A 21,990-nucleotide genomic window follows, 5' to 3' on the forward strand; every position below is an offset into this window, starting at 1 on the left:
ATCCCCCCGCTGCCCAGCCGGGACACCCCCCCACGCACAGACAGGGGGTGTGCACACAGGCTGCACCCACGGAGTGTGCTGGCTCACACCTGGCACTGCCACACGGCCTCGGGGATGTGCTGCCGGTGTCATGCATGTTCCCTGGTCTCTGACCCCGCACATGTGCCCTGGTGGTCCAGCCTGCGCCATGCCCGTGGCCCTGCAGGTGGATGGAGGATGCAGGGCTCCATGGGATGATGTGCATAGGACACAGCAAGGCCAGGACAACAGCCAGGGCAATGCCATCTTGGCCTGCATGTCCTCCTCCCTTCATCCTCGCGTAGCCATGGTGCTCCCCTGCCGGGTGCCAGACCAGCTTTGCTCTGGCTGCTCAACCCACCAGGCACACCATGGCCAATGTCGCTGGGTCACCACCGGCCTGGCCCTGGCAGATCCCGCAGCCAGGGCAGTGGAGGCAGGAGGGGAGGGGGGGGCTGCCCCCCAGGAGCCAGCAGGTGCCGGCACAGACACAGTCTCTGCAGACGTGGCATTTATCTGTAAATCCACAGCGCTGACATGGTGCAGATGAAGCCTCCGTGCTAGCGGGGTTGTCACAGGGGTTATCCTGCTGCCTACGGATGGGTTTACACTGATAAGATTTATTGTCACCCTGGCTGAGGTGCTGCCAGTGCCTCACTGCCTGCTGCTCTTGCAAGGCAGTGCTGCCTGCCTGGGGGTGCCGTGCGAGCCGCGAGCAGCACCTTGTTGGGTGGCCACTGGCAAAGCAGGTCCCTGGATGGGAGAAGAGTGGGCACGACCCTCTGCTCCCCGCTGCCAGGGCTGATGGGTCCCCTGCCCACCTGGCTCAGGGTGCCTCGCCCAGCCTCTTGTCATTGCAGAGGGATGCTGGTCCCCAAGCCAGGCTGAGCGGAGCACACATCTGTGCTGCCAGTGATTTGCTGATGGTGCTGGCAGTGCAGCTCCTGTCACAGCTCGGTGGCTTCGCAGCTCTCCGGTTCAGTGCAGGGCAGCCGGGACTCATGGGGCTGCTGGGGCAGCTGTGTGTGGAGCCACCACAGGCAGGATGGCCTGGGCAGGGAGCCGGGGAGGGGGAAGCCCCCAAGCTGTAGCCTGACCCCAGCACCACATGGGAGCTGGCAGGGCAGCTATGGGAACCAGGGCCTTGTGCATCCCCTACCCCAGGGCAACATGGGGTTGGCAGGAATACCCCAAAAAGGGGAATTTGTCTCCAGGGCACCCTGCTCTGCCCTGGTCCCTGATCCACACCCTGCTGCCTGCCCCCCCTACTGCCACACTCCAGGGCACTGATTTCCCTGAGGGCAGCGGGAATTGTCCTGACCCACCTGGTGCAGCCAGGCAGGGACTGAACCAGGCTAAATCCCTGAGCTGCAGGAGGGGGAGCCACCTGCCAGTATCCCCCCCTGTCCCCAAAGTCATCGCATAAGCCCTGCACAGCTCCCCCACCACCCTGCTCCATCCCAGCTCCTGCCTTTTCCTCTTCTCCACCCTTCCAGCTGCTGAACCCCTGACGATGCTGGGGGCTTTGCTCTCTCCGACAACATGGATTTGACCCTAGCATGTCAAAATTGAAGGAAAGAACATGCAAACAAACAGCTCAAGCCTCAGCTGCAGCCTCGTCCCCAGGGCCAGCTCAGGGGCCCGGGGGGGGGGGCAGTTGGGGTGATAGTGTAACCCACCAGCACATTGGGAGCCCGAGCAAAGTGGGGTGATCACAGCCCAGTGGGAAAGGGCTTGTTAATAGCTGAGCCCTTTTAGTAGAGATTAGGGAGCTGTGTGGCTTTGATCTTTGATTGCCAATTTGCATCTTGAAGGCGCTGGGACCTCATCCAGCCTCAGCGCAACCCTTTGTGGTTATCTCGTGGCTAATGGATTTGTTCTTAATGCTGGAGCGTGCAGGCTAAAGGCTGATTAAACCCTCTCTGCGGCGCTAAATCAATGGAACAAACATGATAGGGGTTGGCTTTCCCCAGCCTGCACGCTCCTGGGCGGAGGGACTGATCAACAGAGACCCTGCGCTGGCAGGGGCTCCCTCCTTGGGGTTGCCGGGCCAGGGAGGAGGTGCAGGCACCGGTCGGCAGGGACACCCTGCGGCCCCTATCCCTGTATCCTCATCCTCCACTTGCCATGCAGGTGGCATTGGGCTGGGGAGTCTTAGGACTCCCAGGGTGTTTGTCCCTGCCCTTGTGCTGATCCTTGATGTCTGCAGGAGCTCCCCAGTCCCACCCCGGATCCTCCTGGATCTCAGGGCTTGCTATGGGAGCAGGGACATGTCCTGGCAGCAATGGGATGACACAACCTGCCCCTGCAGCTGGGGGACTCCTTCCCCCTCCTCATGTCTCCTTTGTTCCCACAAACTGGGGAGCAGCACTGGCAGCTCCCACCTCCTCTATCCTTCAGACTGTCTCCCCTTCCCCCTACTGGGAGCCAGCACCACATTCTCAGGACAGTGTGCTGCCTGCAGCAGCCCATACATCACATGCTGTGAGCAGGAGTATCTGTACACACTGCCATAATGCCCATGGTCTCCGCTGTATGTCCAGCTTCAGAAAAATGCAATTCCCACTGCATCTGCAGGCGGCATTAGCAGAGGGGACAAACTGCACACTGCCCACAGATGCCCCAGGAACAACCGGCCCCCCATCCTACCCACTGCCTAGGCTGGGGGCCTGGGGATGGGAGCTGAGCACCTTGAGACGGGCAGGATTAAGGTTTTTTGGACTAGGAGCTGTGGGGAGGAGGACTGTGTAGCTGCAAGTCAGGAGGAGACTGGCTGAGAGCATTCTGCACCCTTTTCTTTTTGCAGGGCTCATAGCATCGCCCCAGATGCTGCCAGGCAGAGCTGCCTACAAGTCTGGTGGCATTTGAGTGACAGGACCCCCGAGCTGTGCTGGAGGATGAGACACAAGCTGCAACACAGTGAAGCTCTGGCCAGTGCCTTGCTGGGAACCAGTCCGTGAGGAGAAGGCGCTGGGAGCAGCCCCACCGGCCCCAGGCTCTGCCCACACCAGGCTTGGACCTGGTGAGCAGCGGCTGCTGCAGAGGCAGCCGGGCTGCTGCACGGCACGGAGCCAGCGGGATATCACACGCCGAGATTCCCATCTGCAAACCTCACTATTGAATCATCTTCCCTCCACCAATATTTGCCGAGTGTGGCAGATAAAGTGGCTACAAAAGTCATCGGTGCCGGCATTTCAATCTGCCCAGGCTGGTGGCAGAGGGGCAGCCAGGCAGGCCACCCTGGGGTGGCAGGGTACTCACAGCTCAGCCCGCCCCGAGCCCCCTGCCCCAGCTCCTGACCAAGCAGGCCCTGTGCCCTGCCTGCAGCAATGCGAGAAGAACCAGGGCTCCTCCACACTGCTGTGCAGCATCTCTGCCTGCCTGGGATGGATGCTGCTGCCATGGCACCACTGCCCCCACCACCCTGGCCCACACATCACCACAGCCCCTCCTCCTCCTGCCCTCACCCCCACCTCTGCACCAGGACAGCCATCTCCCCCTGGTCAGCACCTCCCCTGCAACCCTCAATGCCAGCACCAACCTCCCCTCTCCAGTACTTCCCCGTTCTCTCCATGTCACCCCAGTGCCCCCAGCTATCATTGGCCCTGCCCTGCCTGTGCCACGCAGCCCCCTCTCTCCCTTGCTCCATGCTGCCTGTGCAGTCTCTGCAGCAGTCCCCGAGCAGGCGAGGCAGGGCATGATGCCGAGATACAGCTCCTGGAGGAGAAGCCCAGAGTGTTATCAGCCTGGGGAGTTAATTAAGGTCATGTCAGGCGATAAGGAAACAGGATGTCAGAGCGGCAGCATTGCAGGGGGGTCAAAGTCTGAAAAACTCCGTATGAAAAGCAACTCCACCTAGATGCGACCAGCCAGGCACTTGGGGACGGAGCGGCTGTCATAATCGCACACATAGGGACTCCAAGGACAGCACCAGACACCTGGTGGGTCCAGTGACCCACATCCAGTACAAGATGAGCTGGGGATGGGCAGGGGGCCCGGCTGTGATATGCCAGGAAGAGCTGGCTGAGCAGCTGTAGTTATCTGCTCCTGTCCCCGCGTAGGAGCACCACCGCCAGTACGACCAGCGCCGTGCCGGCAGGGCAGGAATCGCTGTGAACCTCTGCCCGTAATTAGCACATGTAATTGCAGACAGTCTTTGATTATCAGGGCCTCAGAGCCAGGCACACCAGGCTGCTTGACAGCACTTGCGCTGCTCCTACCTTGGACTGTTCATCTCCCTGCTTGGTCACGGCTGCACCCCCCTGGGCCAGGCTGGGCCATGGGGCTGGGTGAGCAGGGCTGGCCTGGCATGACACAGCATGGTGTGCAGCAGGGCAGTGGGAGCAGGCTGGGGACAGGGGTACAGGCATAGCAGATGTGCAAACCCATCTCTCCTGCGCGAGCAGCCGTGGCATCCAACACCCTGCCTCGCTGGGCGGGAGCTGAGCTGTCTGGACATAATTAATACTTGAATCAATCTTGGCTGGATTTGCATAGTGCCCTAGGTCCCGTGCTGCCTGGTAAGGCAGGCTGCTCTGTGCCCTTCCCAGGAGCAGCAGCAGCAGATGCCAGGCCAGCCCTACCTGGATCCGTGGGGGTCACAGCCTCCGCGTGGCCCTGACTTGCCCCCATGTGCACCCCATCCCTCCTCATCCCACCCCACACACACACATTGAGGACACTTGCAGGCCCCCACCCTGCCCTGCTCCAACCACTGGAGCATTGAAGACAGATGGAGATGCTTTCCCCTGTGGCATGGTCCCTCCCTCCCTCCTCAGACTGCAAAGAAATTGCGGGGACGGCAGCTCAGGAGTGAAGGGCACAGCAGAGTTTGGAGGGCAAAGGGGGGTGGCCAAGCTGCAAACATCCCTTTGCAGCTGGGAGGCACGGCTGTACCCACCTCTGCATGCCCAGGATGGGGTATGATGCCCATGGGCAGCATCCCCAACTGGTGCCTGCTCTCCTGGGGCACCCAGCTCCCTCCTGCCCCTGCCCTGCTCCCCTGGCCCTGGTAAGCATCCTCCGCCCATGCCTGGAGGGGTTGCCCAGGCTGAGCCCTGGCCCGGGAAGAAGAAAAGCCAGGGCAGGAAAGAGCCTGGGGTGGGGGCAGGAACAGCAGGGTGCAGGCAGGGACTTGGGTGCCACCTACAGACCTTGCTTTGCCACACTGTGGGTGCAGGTGGACAGTACGGGGACGTACAGGGTGCCACTGCCCCCTGGGGATGACAGACTGGTGAGATATCCCCGTGCAACGGAGCGCAGTGCCTGGCCATGGCCCGTGACACTGCTGACAGCTGTGCCTGGCCCCATGAAACCGTGGGGACAGCAATGCTCCAGGCACAGCTGGATACAGGAGGAGACACTGGCACGACTCCTGCCCCCAAGGCTGCCCGACAGCCACTGTCAACAATGTGCCTCACCTGTGCCCGACCACAGCACCCAGCGCGCATGCATCACCCACAGCATCTGCATCACCCACAGCATCTGCAGCACCCGCAGCACCCACAGCACCCACAGCACCTGCCGCCCAGTCCCCCCAGGGCACGGTGGCCACGGCCATTAACTGTGCCTGTGAGCGGGGCAGGGGGGCACGGCCTGATTGCAGCTGCCCAGATGAGTGCGGCCGGCTCAATCAGAGCCACACGCAGCCCTCCAGCACGCCAGGCACCGGGAATTAAACTACTAATGAGCTGCTGGCTGGAGGGCTGGCAGTTAGGGATTAATCAGGGGCTCTGCTCTGACGAGGTGTGTGCCTCCACTCCCCTCCCGCTCTGCACATCCCAGGGGCTGGTGGCTGGCAGCGGGCCAGCGGGTCCCCCCGGCCCCTGCTCCCTGCCTGACCAGCCACTGTGGGCAGGGGTCAGCCCAGCTCTGCAGCCCAGCTGAGCTCACCAACACACAGAGGGGTCCCCAGCCCCCATGCCACTGGGACACAGCACCTGCAGGTCCTCCCAGCCTCTGGCTTTCCTCCTCCCTCCTTCCTCCTGTGCTTGCCTTCTCGGTGCTGCAGTCGAAGGGAACCTTTTGTTCTCCTGGAAGAAAACCTGTTGAGTCCAGCTGAGCTTACCTGGCTCTTAATAGCCATTCAGGTGCAAAATGCTCTCTGGCTTGCATCGGCACCCGGAGAGGGGCATGGCGAGCTGGGGGTGCCTCTGCCAAGGGGCCCTCCCCACCTGTGCAAGTAGCGACGTCTCCCAGGGACAGGGCAGGCAGACGTGGGAGCCCTGAGCCCCAGCAAGTCAGGGTGCAGGTCCAGCCCCCCACCCCCAAGTCCGGGGGCATGGTGCCATGTGCCCTGGCTCAGCGGTGGGGCCGTCCTCACCTCCCGCTTGCTGCCAGCACAGCGATGCAGCTGCGCGCAGATGGAGCCAGCAGCACCCTGCCTGTAACCGCTGCTGGTGCAGCACACCGGGCCACGGCTCAGAGCACAGAGGGAAGGTTTTGCAGCGTAAGCAGGGGACAGCCACCCACAGAATCGTGCAGGGAGCTGCAGGGAAGCTGCTCAAGCATGAGCCTGACTCTGCTCCCGTGCTGCGAAGCCCTGGCTGGCTTTCCTCCTCTTCACAGCCGTTGTTGTGGAGTTAGGATGTGGCAGAGGTGTCGGCACCTTCCTGCCCTCACACCCTCACTGTGCAGCCCCTGCAAGGGAGCATGCCCTGGGGACAAGCTTGCCACCTCCCTGGCTGTGTGTCGTGTTGTGTTGGGGCAGCATCTGGGAGAAAAGGCCAGCGACCAGCAAGGAGCAGGTTAGAAAGATGCATGTTCTCCCCTATTGCACAATTAATCATGAGAAGTTTTTCCTCCTTTCGTGCATGAAACAAAATTTGGCAGGGCGCTCTGACCACAGGGACTTGCTGCTTGCTCTCCAGTAAAAACCCAGCCACATCTGGCAAAGAAATAACCTCAGAGCATCCCTGTGTGCGCAGGCGGGGAAAGACAATGCTGGGCCAGGGAGGAAAATCCAGCGGAGCTTGGTCTGCAGCCCCCCATGCAGTGAGCACCTTCAGCTGCCGGTGTTTGCCCCCCTCCCCAGACCCCAGGACACACATGGCCATGTTGCTCTGCCAGCACCATCGTCCCTGCCTGCAGGCCCTGTTAGTCTGGTTCTGGACGTATAAATGCCCAGGCAGGGGCATGTCCCCCCGCCAACTGCCTGGGTGCTGGCAGCAGTCCCTGCATCCCTTGCCTGGGCTCTCCTTCTGCCCATGGCTGCCTTCCTCTGCTTGCTCCAGCTCCCAGCCTGGCTGGAGCCTCAGCCCGTCCTTTCCCGGAGCAAGCCCAAGCCTCACCAGCAGCGTTCCAGCTATTTGTTATTGGAAAAAGGGGGAAACACAGTTTTCAACAATTATTGTTTTTTCCACCTGACTGGCTGCAAACTTGTTAATTTTTTTCTTTAATGTGTGAACAGTGTCGACGGCAGCTGCATGTAAAATGACTCGACGCCCTATCTGCGGGTCCCTGGCTGGCTTTCAGTGCTCGCACCGCAAACATTGCCTTCTATAAATAAAGGCCTATATCTCATCAATGGCAGAACAGCAGAGCTTTATATAGTCGTCTTACATAAAACCGTCTCTCTTTATGGGCTTCAAACCATTTGCGTCACTTAGTGCAGCTCCGTAAACCTCCTGCTCCAGCCGCTCCCCCGTGAAGGGAGACCCGGCACAGCTGCCCTGGTGCCCCGCGCTGCCAGCAGGGAGTCCGGGGTCCCCGCTCCGCCGGGGACTGCCCTCCCACCCCCCCGCAGAGCCAGGTGGCAGCTGTGTCCTCATCCCCCCGCACTGCCACCTTGGCACACGCCTGCCTCCAGCCTGCCCAGCCTTGGCACCGAGTGCTGGCACAGTAGCCGGCACTGCCAGGCACCCCAGCGCCTGGGGACAGCCACCCACGGGCCAGCGCCACACACCCTGCCCTTGTAACCCTCCTTGTCCCGGCCACGGGTCCTGGGGCAGCTCCGGCTGGGATGCTGGCAGGTGCTGCTCTGCCCTCCATCACTCGGGCATCGGGAGGGCACAGGGTGACTGCCAGGCTGGGGGGGCAGGCTGGCTCCCCAAAGCTCAGGCTCTGACATGCAGGGTACATGAGCCCGGCCAGTGGCTTTCCAACCCACTGCCCAGCAAGCGGGCAGAATGCCAGGGGCTGCCCCCACGGTCATGGGGCCCAGGTCCCAGCCCCAGCCCATGCTCGGGCTTCTGTGGTCCCTGGAGCCTCCGGCTCCATATGGCAGAGCCTGTCCCCTCCGGCTGGCCGCAGGCGCCTGCCTGCATGCACCGATGGGTCCCGGGGGTGCCGGGGACTCCTGCCGTGCCTGCAGTGATGCCTGCCTGCAGGGAGGCAGCTGGCACCCCGGCTGGCAGCATAGGAGCTGGGGAGACAGAGCTGCAGACACCATGGTGACAAGCCTCCATTTACTCCTGTGCCACCCCAGCCGCTGCCCCAGGTGGGCAGATGGCCGAAGGCGGCAGGACACAGGGAGCCAACAGCACCGTGGCACCGGCACCTGCAGTGCACTCTGCCCCGTGGCTGCTTCCAGCACTGCCTGGCTGTGGGACCCCTGCCACAGGTGACACTGGCACCAAGGATGGGGTCAGAGAAATGGCCTGCCAGCCACAGTGCCACGTGGCATCCAACCACTGTGCTGACACAGGGCACCTGCACCCCAGCTAGCCCTGTCCCATGCCCAGAGCCCCCATGCCCAGCCAGCCACACTGCACCCCATGACCCCCTCCAGCCATTCATCCTGCACCCCATCATCCCCACTGCCCCGTGGCCCCACAGCCTTGCGGCCTCACACACCAGCAAGCACCCACTCCTGGTGCCAAGCTCCCATGGGTGCCCTGGCCCCATCCCTCTTGCAGCCAGCCAAAGTGCCCATCCCACTCTGCAGCCAGCAGCACTGGGGGAGCACTGCCCCACAGACACCCTACAGGTGCTCCGGCCCCAGGAACAGCAGTGTCCCCAATCCACCCAGCCTGGCACCTGGGACCAGCCTCATGGCACGTCCCACATCCCCAGGGAGCCACACCAGGCGCGGGCGTCCTGGCCGCTGGCTCCCCCCTGTATCGGAGACAGGCTTATTAAGTGTGTGATATTAAATTACCCAGATAAGAGCGTAAGAGCTTTTAAAGTCAATTCATTAAATATAATTATGAAGAGAGCTTTTTTATGCTCACGGTGATCTGATCTCAATCAGGGAGACAGTGGGAAAGCCGCTGGCTCCTCCAGCATCTCCGCTCCCCCGCCGTGTCGCCTCCGCGCCCCCCTGCTCCCCCGGCCTCAGCCCCCTCCCGTGGGGAGTCAGCACCCACAGCCATGGTCCTCACCATCCACCCCGCTACCCCAGCACCCCCTCCCCAGTGTCACTGCTGGTGCCACCCACTTAGATGGAGGTAGCATGGGGATCTGCCCAGCAAAGGGGTGGGAGAGGGAAGGTGATGGGGGTGAGATGCAAGAGCCAGCAAGGTTGGGGAGGAGGGCGGCAGGGTATGGACATGCTCAGGGGCAAGAGCCAGGGATGTGGGGAGATGAGTACAGGCTCTTCACAGCCCTGGGTCCCCCTCCCCACAGGATCTGACCCCCTCCCTTTCTCTTGCAGAGCAGACTCCTTAGGGACCTAATGATGCATCCCTACTCCCCAGGCAGGAGCAGTGTGCGCTTTGGTCCCCTCCCACATTTATTAATGGCTCTTTGCAACCAATTAATACCTGCCAGCCAGGCGGAGGCTGCCCTGATCTATGGCTGGACCCCTCAATGTGCAGCCCAGGTGGCCCCACACCAGCCCTTCAAAATGGGACCCCCCTCTCACCCCATGCACCACCAGCTGCAGCCTGTGCTGCAGCTGCCCATGGGGCTGAGCCCATCTTTCCTGGGGGAAGCCAGGGTGGAGCAGGGATCCCAAAGACACTTTGGGAGCCCCATGCCCCTCACACTTTCTCAGTCATCCAAAAGACAGATAGATTTCCAAGAGACCTGGTGTCTCCTTGCCGTGGTGTTCTGAGACTCACCATAGCGAGGGGCTTTGTTGTGACACCCCTAGGTGCAGCCAACCCCTTGTTGTCCCACCATGGTACCCTAAATCCTCATTACTCCTATATCCACCCACATGCTGCCACATTCTGGACATCACGAGATGAGGAACAGCAGCCCAGCTGGCTGGGAGCAAGGTGGGCTCCTGGCTGGGGTCCCTGCAAAAGGCTCCAGTGGGGGCTGGTGGGCGCAGCTACATGCTGCTGGGAGCTGCTGGACTGACATTTATTTTTAGACGTGAATTGTATAAATTAGCATTTCTCAGTGGATTAAGCAGCAGGAATTGTGTAAAATTAAATGGCAACGAATTGCATTAAAGTCCCCCGTTTTCTGGCACAAGCAGTGCCTTGAGCCATGCCTGGGCAGCTCATGTGTAACAGCATTGGAGTTGCTGCCACCGCCACTCCAAACAGGAGTGTGACCAGCCTGCACTACCTGGGACACAGACCTGGGGATGCACAAGCACAGTGGCCAGGTTGTGAGGATGGGGAATTACAAGTCCCTGGGGAGGTCGCTCAGGTGCCGGGCTAGGGCTGCAGGACATGGATCCGGTGAGCGGAATGCGGTGACCCAGATGGGCACAGCTGGGCTCAGCCAAGCAGCTCACAGGCATGGTATCAGCAAGGGATGCTCCAGGCTCTCCTGGGCACTGACACCAGCAGCCTCAGCCCAGCCAGTCTCTGCCATGCACGGCAGGACACCCACCACAGCCACAGCCATGCCACCCTCCAGCAGGGGTGAATCTGTATTGGGACCTGTATGGCACTGCCTGGCCTAGGGCCCCTCTGTGCCCCAGCCTCAGCAGGTCCTGCAGTGCCTGCAGCCCGGTGAGCAGCCGAGGGGCCCTGGCGAGCCCCCTGTGCCCCTGGGCACACTCAGCCCTGCGCAGGAGGAGAGGGGAAACAGGGCGCATGAATGCCAGGCACTGAGCAGGCATCAGGTGGGGCAGGGCAGGTGAAGAGTAATGAGTCTAGCTCTTTTACCCAGTGTAAAAATAGGATGAAAATGTGACATTTATTAAGTATGGTTCTGGCGGAAAGGTCAAAAAGAGTCCCTGCATCGGGACTGGCGTGGGTCGAAGCAGGGATGGCAGCAGAGCCTTTCTGGGAGGAGGCAGGGGTGACGGCCTGCTGTCCCCTGCCTACATACCCCAGCCAGACTCTCTCGGGGTGCACGTGGTGTGCAGCTGAGAATGCTCCCTGTCTCTCAGCACAGGGGCTCCCCGCTCTGGGGTTTGCATGAGATGCCAGGGAGACCCCCCATACCAACCCTGTCCCGCGCAGGCAGGAGGCCCTGCCTGGAGAACCGGGGCCAGTGCCAGCTCCAAGAGGCGCTGCCAGCTCTCAGCAACCTCCCCGCTCCCCCCCCAACCTCTAGCCCTGGCAGAACTGGCTTTGGCAGCCACACATCAGAAACAAAAGGCTTTTGACAGGGGACGCGGTTTTGAGAAAGGCACCGGGCTCCTGCCTGGCCATGAGCGGAGCCTCCTGCCGCAGCCACTGCCGGTGAGCGGGCGGGATGTTGCTGCCAGCCGGGGGGGACCACCTCCACATGCTTCCTCCCTCATCCCCCAGACCCCTGAATACTCCAGCTGCCTGTCCCCCCATCCCCAAAGCACTGCTGACAGGGCTCTCCCCACAATGCCCGCTGAGTTGGCCAGCACCGGCCTGGGGCTGTGGCCATAGCAGGGTGCCAGACATAGGCGTGAAGATGGGTGCGAGCCACCTGCGGCAGCTGAGCCTCAGCCCCGTGGGGACACTTCCCAACCTCCCGCTTAATGGCACGTAAAAAGCGCTATTGATTTCCCACACCGGCGCCGCACGCTTTTGCACCCTCGGCATCGCAGCTGCGCTCACCCAGGCAGAAGGGCTCCACACCCGCCACCCTCGCCAAGGCATCAGGCACCGGGCAGCAGCAGGGGCAGCCCAGCCCTGCACCCCCCAGCAGAGCAGGGATCGGGGGGCTGCAGAGCATAGCACGGCACGGCTCGGGGGGCGGTGGAAGAGGCTTCGTCAGGGCTCCGACATGGACCTCCCGCAGCCGACACAGGGGGCACATTTGTCAGCAGGGTTGCAGGGGAACCTTGCTGCGGCTCAGGGCTGTCCCTGCCGCCTGGGGAGATTTACAGCCCAGCCGGGCTTTATTACACGGAAGATGCTTACGCTGGGTTTTTTCCCCCCATAGTTTCTTAATTTGCTATCCCATAAAGAATGTGGATTTGTGACGTTAAATAGGGGAAGATCATTTACCACTCGCAGCTCTTACTTAAAGGATCCGCACAAGTTATTTATTGTGTGAGCACAGGCTGCAAGCGGCAGCACACGGGGACACTCTCCAGCCTCGGTGTTGTTCCTGCTCCCAAACAGGCAGCAAGCTGGCCACAGCCCCACGGCTTGGCCACCCTCGTGCTCTAAAACTCCAGCCTCTGGATGAAGTCCACCTCATGCCCAGAGGGAAAGTGCCCAGCACTCCTGCAAGCAGGCGGCAGGAAAAGCTCCTTCCCTTCTCCGGCATCCCTAGGAACATGACCTCTGCTCCAGGGGCGGCTCACCAGAGCTGAGCACCCTGGGACTCCAGGCCATTTGCCCCACTGGGATGTGCTGCAGTCTGGGAGCCCTCCATCACTGCTGGGACATGCTGTGACTCACATATCCGCCCGATATCCACCCACTGCAGCGGGGGTACAAAAGCTTTCCGAACATAAAAGCACACATTAAGACCCAGAGCTGGGTCCTATGAAGCCTGGAGCTCTCCACCGCATGTTGGCTGGGTGCAGGGCAGCCTAGGTGCCCCTGAGTCAGGGCCACAGCTGGGAGGCACGGGAGCACCCAAGCCCACATCACAGCTGGGACTCACCCTGCCTGCCAAGCAGCTCGTGCTGCATTTCAGTCATTCTCAGGCGGCACAAGGGACCGATTCGGCTCAGGGAACGGGAGTAGGAGGCTCCAGCTGCAAACAGTGTGATGTCTCCACAAGTCCCACTGCTTCCTGGCAAGGCTCTGGGACATGGTATACATCAGAGAGAGGTCACATCTTCCCCCATCCCTCCCCATGCTCATGCCCTGCAGCGTCTCCTGTCCCAGGTTCATCCCTTTGCTCCAGGCAAGCCAGAGGTGATAGGGACACCCCTTTCTCCTGACAGCCCCTGATGCCACAAAGGCCAGGCTGGAGGGCTAAGTTGGGGGGGGGGGGGGGGGGGGAGGCTGTGGGAGCCCAGGGCCCCCCTTCCTTGTGCCACAGTCCAGGGGTCAGCTGGCGCTGACCATCCTCATGCCTGGAACCTGCTCCAGTGCAAGGTGCTGGCACACCAGAGCCTGTCTGCCTGGGCATCCCCAGGGCAGACATGCAAGCAGGAGGTAGGCAGGCCAGCTGGTCCTGCACAGCCACCCACTGAGAAACTGGGTCCCAGTGACTGTCCTGGCAGTCACCCTCTGCTGCCACACAGCATGGCGCATACCACAGACCATGTCCACGCTGCAGGAAGCTTGTACCCAGCTCCATCCGCCTGAGCTCTGCCCTGCCAGCCTTACAGCACAGCTCAGCACACGCCAAATCCCACTGCCATGCCATGCCGCTGCCTGGCGCAAGGATGGACTGGCTGCCTCCCCCCCAAGCGAAAGCTGTGCAGGATCCCCCAAGAGGACCCTGGGGCTGGAGCCAGCGTGGCTGAGCTGTGTGCAGGACTGTCCAGCACCACAGCTCCCTGCTCCCAGCCCTGCTGAACTGCACTTCTCCCCGGCAAACTCAGGCAGCTGGCACAGAGCAGGCACAGAGCCCAGCAAAACCCCGGGAGGAATGGGACTGCCCCCCCAACGCCCCCTGCTCCTTCCCACTCCGCTGCAGTGCCTCATGCCACCCCCCACCCCCCACCCCCCCGCACAGGGCAGCCCTCCCGGAGTGGCACTTTCCCAGGGACAGCATCACCCAGCACAGCAAGCAGGCATTGTACTGATGGGCATGAAGTGAAACAGGACATGCTGCATCAGCCATTTCCAGCCCCACGAAGGCTCCTCTCCCCCCGCAGCATCCCGCACAGCCTGTGGCATCGCATCCCCCTCCCCGGCATGGAGCAGGCTCTGGCTGGCAGCACTGCTCCCGGGAGCGCATCAAGCCAGCCGAGCAGTAGCCCCTGGCAGCCGTAGGAGAGAGGCGGCTCATTTCCAGAGTCATTATGGTCTGAAAAGGGTCCCATCAGGTATTCCGCCCGTTCAGCACATTTATTTTCCCAAACCACAGCAGGGATTTGTGATTCCAGCCTCAATATTAGCAAGAGCTGCATGCTGGCGGCCCTCCGGGCCGGGAGCTCGCTGCCTGGGCAGGCGGGTGCTGCCGGGAGGAGGCCCTGCTGGCAAGTCCTGGGCAGCGAGTTGGTAGCCCCAGGCAGCCCCCCACTTGCCCAGCTGCAGCCATGCCTCCAGAGCAGAGCCACTCGGCACATGTGTGTGTGTGCCCAATGCATGTGCGATGTTGGCAACCTCCAGACTGATAGGCATCCCAGCGTCAACCCCCCCAAATGCAGGAAGGCTCCCCTGTGTGCAAAGGGGTCTCTGCCCCTACCCCTCCACCACCAGACACTCTCGCTGTGCAAAGCACCCTGCAACAGAGCACTTCAACCCAGAGAGAAGCACAGGCTGGAGCAGGGCTGCACACCACAGCTTTCTCCCTGCCCACTGCACACCCACCCAGGGGACCACTGAGCCCCGCTGTCCCCCTGCCATGGCTCCTGCCTGCGAGCCCCTCCGGCACAGACCTGCCGGCAGCCTGGTCCTGTGGTACAGAGCCCTACCGAGAGCTCCCACGGAGGATCCTCTCTCTCTCCATGTGAAACTTGGAGGGAAACTCAAACAGAGAAAGATGCAAACTTCAGCAGCTGGAGCGAGCCAGGGAGCCCTGCCCCAGCAAGGCACAGCCAGGTGGGTGCCCCCTGCACCGGTAGGGGACCCCAGGGAAACTGAGCCAGGTGTGCACTCACCACAGTGAAATCATGGGATGAGCAGTTCTCGCCGCTGAAGTTGCAGCTCTTGAGCATGTCGTCGAGCTGGTGGCCAGTGCGGTTGACGATGTCGGCCATGTCGGGGTCAGGGTAGAGCAGGTCCGTGGCCTTGTGGCCGTCCCGGTCCTTGGGGGGCAGCCCAGTCATGTTGGCCAAGTGGAAGATGTCAGCGTCGGTGAGTGCCGAGTGGCGGTAGCGGTTGATGTTGCAGATGGTGATGGCAGGGAAGACCATCTCGCGGATGGCCTCCTCGTCCAGGGCCATGACGTGGGGGTGCTCCAGGTAGAGCAGCGCTGACTTGGCCGCCTGGTAGAGGAAGAAGGCAAGCGAGGCCAGGAAGGCGAACGCCCAGAGGGTCTGGCGCACGCCCAGCCGCCCTGACCGGCAGATGTGTCCCAGGCCGTGCAGCGTGCTGGCGCTGGCAAAGGTGGCCAGGTCCCGGGAGCGGGGCCGGGCAGGCTCCTCGATCAGGCTCTCCTTATCCCCTTCTTCTTTCTCCTTCTGCTTCTCATCCTCTTCAGCAAATTTGATTTTACATACGATCTCAATCGGCATCTGCCCCGTGCAGCCGGCGTGCCCAGCCAGCGAGCTGCCCCCCGGCACGGGCACCGGCGGAAAGCCCGGCCAGGCGCTGGGAGGGGGCTCGGGTCCCCCCCAAGCCCCAGCACGGCGCCAGGAGGGCCGAGCCGTCTCGGGAGGGAAGCGCAGCCCCTCTCAGCAGCTCCGAGCCGCCGCTTCCCTCTTGTCTCACTAGTCGATCGTCTCCTTGTGCCTTCGCTTATCAGCACAAATACAGCTGTCAAAAACCCCTCTCTCTCCTCGCCCTCGCTCTGTCTCTCTGCCTCTCTCCTTCGCTCCTCTCTGGTTAAGACCCCAGCAGATACAGGCAGCATTTAGGCATCATGTGCTAATAAAATCCAGGGAATACTTAATAATTCAAGACATGTCAACATTATTTCATCGTCAAATAAAGAGCGAGCGGCAGAGAAAAGAGGCAGTGTGAAGGGCCCGGCGCCTCCGGGGCAGGGAGCCGCGCTGCGCCCTCTCCCCAGCCCCGGCTCCGAAGTGCTGCCGGAGCCACTTGTTTGAATGGCTCGGGAGCTGCCGGAGCCGTGCCGAGCCGTGCCGTGCCGTGCCGAGCCGAGCCGAGCCGAGCCGAGCCGAGCCGAGCCGAGCCGAGCCGAGCCGAGCGGAACCCAGCTGTGCCGTCCGAGCGGAACCGAGCCGTGCCCCGCCGAGCCGCGTCGCTCCGTGCGATGCCGAGCCGCGCCGCGCCGCGCGATGCCGAGCCGTGCCGAGCCGTGCTGTGCCGTGCCGTGCCGAGGCGGGCGGGGCACGGAGCCTGCCCCCCGCCGCCGCCGCCGCGCTCGCCGCCTCGCCCCGCCGTGCCCCGCCGGCCCGTGTGCCCCGGGGCAGAGCGCGGCTCGGCTCGGCGCGGCGCGGCTCGGCGGGGGCGGGCAGCCTACGGGCAGCCTGCGGGCAGCTCGCCCAGCGGCCCCCTCCTGCTCGCCCGCCTGCGGACTCCTCCTGCCTCGGCGGCTCCCTGGCCGTTAACCGCCTCCCTGCCACGGCCCGCCGCGCCCCAAGTCGGCGAGCGCCCAGCACCGTCGGTCCCGGTCCCGGCCCCGGCCCCGGCTCCGCCAAGACCCGGCCGACAAGCCGCCCCCGGAGCGGGGCTGCGGACGTGGCGCCGGGGTTGCAGCTCCCCTCGCTCCCCACCACGCCCCCGGTGCCCCTTGGTGCCCCGGAGTCGGGAGGGCGGCAGCACCGCCACCCACCCCCGCGTCCGCCACCCCCTTCCCCGCGGCGCCGGCTGCGCGCCCGGGCTGGGCTCCCCCGGCCTCATTTCTGCCCCCCACCCCGCTCTGCTGCACGCTGGGCTACGCGTGTCCCCAGGGCAGCGCAGGAGAAGCCGGGGTCTCTGCAGGCAGAGCCGCTCTGTGAGATAGACTGAGCCAGGGTGACCCCCACCCGCTCCTGCCCTGCTGAGCCCCTGCCCCTCCTCGGGTCTGTCCCCGCTCCCCCCACGGCGCACTCGCACCCCCCCCCGCCCACAGACCCCGCGCAGGACCCAGGTCCCGTGGCAGCCCTGCCCCACACGCAGAGACAGCGTCCTGCTGCCCGGCATGCTGCCCGGCACTGCCCACAGCAGCGGGGCTCAGCCCGCATTGCTCGGGGGGTCAGAGCTGTGATGAGGTTATGGGTTCGCCCTGCAGCACCAGAGCCACATGCCGCCTGGACCTGGGTGCTCCCCGTGCACAGCACCTTCTGCCAGCAAGTCACGGTCTCCCAGCTTCCTGCCTCAGTTTCCCAGCTGGTGATGGAGGGTTAGTTTTGATAGAAAGGCTGAGCCGGACCCCTCACCCCCAAGTCAAGCAACCCTCTGTGACCCTGCCTAGTGGCACAGCAGCAGGAGAAACAGCTCCCTGCTTCCAGAACGAGCCCAGCACCACACACACCCAGGAGATGTGGCTCTGCTGGGGAGGTGCATGCCTGGCTGGGAAGCCAGGGTCCCCGGAGGACAAGTGATGAGACAGCTGCCCATGAGCTCGACAAGAGGCCTTGCCTCTCTCCAGGGACTGCGCCGCAGGTTAGCGTGACCTTCACTGTGCTGCCAATGCCAACGGCAAAGCTTTCCCCAGTCGTCCAGCAAGCACACACACATCTTCAATCTTCTCATCGATCTGTGCATGGCACACATGTTCCTGCCTCTGTGCAGGTCAATACAGCATGATAGGCTGCCTCCGGCGGGGAGCACGCACCGCCCCAGCTGCCTGCTTTGCCCTGCCCGGTGGATGCAGCGTACACGTGCCAGACCTGCGTCCCCAGCTCGGAGAGGCACAGCAGGGAGCAGGCTGGGCAGACGACCCAAGCATCACCACCACCACTGGCGGCCCCGGCCATACAGCCACAAGCCCCAGGACGCTTCTGCAGGGCTGCTGGTGCTGCAAGGGGTGCTTGGCCCCACAAATACTGCGCACACCAAGGGCCTGATCCAGCGGTGAGGAGGTTCTGTGGTGCAATGCAATGGCTGGGTTTGGGTCTCTGGTCTGCAGAGCTTTCTGTGGAGTGCCTGCCTGTGCTTCTCAGTGCTGTGGTGCTGAGGGCTGCGAGGGCACACATGATCTGCCAGGCAGGTCCCCCCCATAAATGCAGATCCTGAGGTACAGGGCAAACTAGGCTGTGTGAGGGTGAGATCAGCAGAAGCCATGTCCTCTGTGTGATGGACAGTCATGGCATGGGAGCAGGACTGTGTCTTGGCTCCCTGAATGGCCCTGGCCCCAACACCACAGACACCACAGACCCAGGCTCGCTCTGGGCATCTTCTGCTCCATCAACAACTGCCACCTGGGCTGGGGACACCTCTCAGCACCCTCCCCATCCTCCTGTGCAGCCAAAGAGATGTGTTCCCTCCTTCCTCCTCTGCTGCCTCTCTTCACCTGCTGTGCCCTGGTTCTGCCTGGCCACCTGGCAAGGGCAGATGGGTGCTGGGGGCTCATCCCCTTGCAGTATGACCCAAAGCACGGGGCTGAAGCGCAGCCAGGCTGGGTTGGGATCAACTGTGCCCAAGTGAGTGGCACAAGCCCTGTCCCCAGCTGCGGCTGCAGGCCTCCTGCAAGCCATGGAGTAGGGAGGGTTGTGGCTTCGCAGCCAGGGAGCACCCAGGGAGAGGGCACGTCAGGGCAGATGCTGGGCTGGAGGGACAGGGAGTGGGGAAGCAGCATGGCTGGGAGGAGAGACAGCAGGGCTCAAGAACTGCTTTCTCCTGGGACCAGACAAGGCAGCAAGCACCAGCTGGGAATGGCCGGTGCTGCCACTTGGCAGCATGTCTGCAGCTCACAGTTGTTCACCGGAGTCTCCCACCTGTGGCTGAGCACAGCATGCCTGTGGAGACGGGGCACAAGGCCATGAGGAGGGACTGTGCAGCATTCAGGGAGGCTTGTCTGCCCCTCTACCCAGCCATGAGCAGCTGCAGAGCCTGTGCCTGCTGATGCTACCACATCCAGCCCTTAGGTTTGATGCTAACAGCCAGGAGAAGCCTGATGCCCCAGGCTCCAGAGCACCAACTTCACTAGCCACCATGCAAGAAAGCCAACAGGATGGGAGAGCCAGCCAAGGGCTCACCGGCAGATCAGGAAAGGAGCATCCCTCCTGCTCCCCCCTACACCCCCCAGCCTGGGGGGACGCTGAGTAGCAGGGGCTTGGCGCAGGGCCCACACGCTACGCTCAGATGATGGGGGAAGGCTGCAAGTGCTGGGGAAGGCAGGACTGGAATTCAAAATGATGTTGACAAATCGGAGAAATGGCCTGAAAACAATTAGATACAATTCAAAAGGACAAGCGCCAAGAGCTGGGCCGGGGCGGGAAGCAAATCTGCCCAGCGAGCGGAGGGCGAGCAGCAGGAGGGCAGGGCAGAGCCCCGGCTCAGCAGCGGGCAGCAGCACCAGCTTGTCCGAGTTTAACACCGACACCCCGGACAGTCCCAGGTGGATGAACAAAGCGTGCAGAGGGTTGGACCCCCCCAGGCAGGATGTGCTGTGCAGGTGCAGTTATCTGTGCATGCAGAAGCTGCGTTTCCAGATGCCCAGAAGCCAGGCAGCTGTTTGGAAAAGCAGCCGAGAGCTAGGAAAAAACTGGAGAAGCCTCATTCATTTGGGATATGGGATCTGCCAGTTTAATATGGGATGTCTGGCTGCCCTGCAACTGCACTGAGCTCGGTGGAAAGGAGGACATTGCTCAGGGCTGCCTGAGAAGGAGCATCATTCACAAGGCATCTGAAGCACTTGCTGGCGGCAAGGCCTCAGTGGGAGCCCTGTGCCTCATCCAGGACCACACGTCAAGAAAAATGCAAATTAATTGGAAAGAGTCGAGAGGATGGCAATAACAGAGAGCAATGCTGGAGACCAGCTGGAGGCACTGGGGGTTTGGGCAAGAGCAAAGGAGGCTAAGAGGCTGCATCCATAGACAAAATAACTTCTGTGAGCACAGGAAGGGGGCTTTCTAGAGCACCAGACCCTGACACGCTGTAGAAGACAGCAGGGGTCAGGTGGAGTCTCCATGTGGGAGAAGCTGTCCCACAGCCTGGAGGGGTGCTTGGTGGGACTGATGCTGCTGTGATGTCCTCCAGCACCCTCGTAATAATTCACCCCCTCCCCCAAGACACAGACACTGTCTGTTTCTATTCTTAGGCCTGTCTGGATGAGGGTTTGGTTGTGATTTTCTGACCACCAAGCTGATGGATTTACTCTTTGCTGTACCAGCACGCAACCTCCCACTGCACACTGGCACTGGCACTGTGCCACTGCAGTGAGCCCACCCTCCTGGCCACCCTGCGGGGCTGCGAGTCCTCAGGGACAGCACAGGGGGGTCAGCCCAGGGGACCGAGGGGTGCTGGGGCTGGGGCAGCCCGGGCGGATGGGGAACACTGGTGACAGGACAGTTACAGCCCTGGGTGGGCAGCAGGCATCTGCCCAAGGGGAGACCCCCAGCAGGCAGCCTCCATCTGATGCCCTGCTAGTCTGAGCTGTCCGGGACGTAGATCCTGCTTGCTGGGTGCTTCTGCCACCAACCCAAGCCATGAGCTGGCTGCTGCATCTTCTTCAACAGCTCCATACGCTCTGGAGCTGGTGCTGGCCGCAGCCCTGCACCCAGAGGGAAGTGGATCTGGGGCGATCATTAATTTTGATCTAATTGAAGGAAACGTGACCGTGGAGCCCAGCTGGCCACAGTGTTTGGCTCTGCCTTGCACTAGTTCGATCCTCCGAGACCCTTGCAAACACGTCAGCTTAACAAGCACAGCCTCCTCCAATGGCCTCCTCGGCATGCTGCCAGTGCCTGCCCGGCAGGTCAGGCTCCATGGCGAGGGCGATGAGTACCTTGGCTGTGGGGAGATGTGGGATGACAAGATGTCCACTCCAATTACAGGAGAGCAGGGCTGGCAACGGTGTGATGAGCGTGCTGGGCATCACCGCCTGCCATGGAGCTGGCTGTGGGATAGCCACAGGAGCGGTAATGCTGCCTGCACCCCACTTCACCAAAATCTCTGCACAACCTCCTGAGCCTGTGGGGAGCGGCGGGGCTGGGAAGGGCAGGAGCGGGCTGTATGCACCAGCACAGGGAGTGGAGCCATTGTACAAACACTGTTACCAGCCGCGTGGTGCTGGGATGGGGAGGACAGCAGCTCTGGTGCCACACACCAGCCTCCCTGATGGTCCTAGTTCCCTGTCAGGCGGTGGCTGGGTTGGGCTGGGCTCCCCCACGTGTGGGGAGCTGCTCTCCAGTTTAGCCCACAGCAGCAGATGACACGTCTGCCAGGACCAGCAGATGCATCAATGATGCAGCACCCCATTAACACACTGACCCCATTTACGTAAACTACCCCCATTAAACACAATACCTTATTAAATGCTTTACCCCAATTAAGTGCAATACCTTAATTAATGCAACACCCCAATTAAGGACAACACTCCCATGCAATTTATTCCTTCATTAAGCGCAAAACCTCAATTACAAAGTCACTTTTGTAAGCTGTGTGCATGAGCTTGCACAAGGTGCTCTGTACACCTTTTACTGTTGCCAGAAAAATGCTGGGTTTATGCGGCTTTTGGGGTCCTGCCTCCAGGAATTTAAGGTGTGGGTTTCAGTAGGATCTGGGTGTAGGAGCATCCACCATGGCTGAGAGGACAATGTCTACCCACATCAGAGCTGGATTAAATCCCATGGACTTTCAGTGGGATAATGGGACAAATCCCAGCCCAGTTCAAAGAAGAGAAGGGTCTGTGCTGGGCCCAGGTTGATTCCATGGTGTTTAGCCCCAGGGAATGGCTGAGACTTTGCTAGTTGCCCTCCTGACTTCTTCCAGCCAAAGATGGTCAGCCATGCTCCCAGCCCAGCCAGCCCCTGCCCCCCTGCCCCTGGAGAGGCAGCAGGCAGCGACTGCTGTGGGCTGCCCACCC

At 62.0% G+C, this 21,990-nt stretch overlaps 1 protein-coding gene across 1 annotated transcript in view; it reads right to left on the reverse strand.

Annotated features, from left to right (window-relative positions):
- Positions 1-16,813, reverse strand: part of ASIC4 (acid sensing ion channel subunit family member 4) — a 30,561-nt gene extending 13,748 nt beyond the window's left edge. The window contains exon 1 of the mRNA XM_080397867.1: positions 15,014-16,813. Within this exon, the coding sequence (XP_080253993.1) occupies positions 15,014-15,589 (576 nt within the window). The 5' untranslated portion in view covers positions 15,590-16,813. The remainder of the gene's footprint in view (positions 1-15,013) is intronic.
- Between the last annotated feature and the right edge of the window lie 5,177 nt (positions 16,814-21,990).

Source organism: Falco punctatus (assembly GCF_963210335.1).
Source record: "Falco punctatus genome assembly, chromosome: 8".
Classification (NCBI taxonomy): domain Eukaryota; kingdom Metazoa; phylum Chordata; class Aves; order Falconiformes; family Falconidae; genus Falco; species Falco punctatus.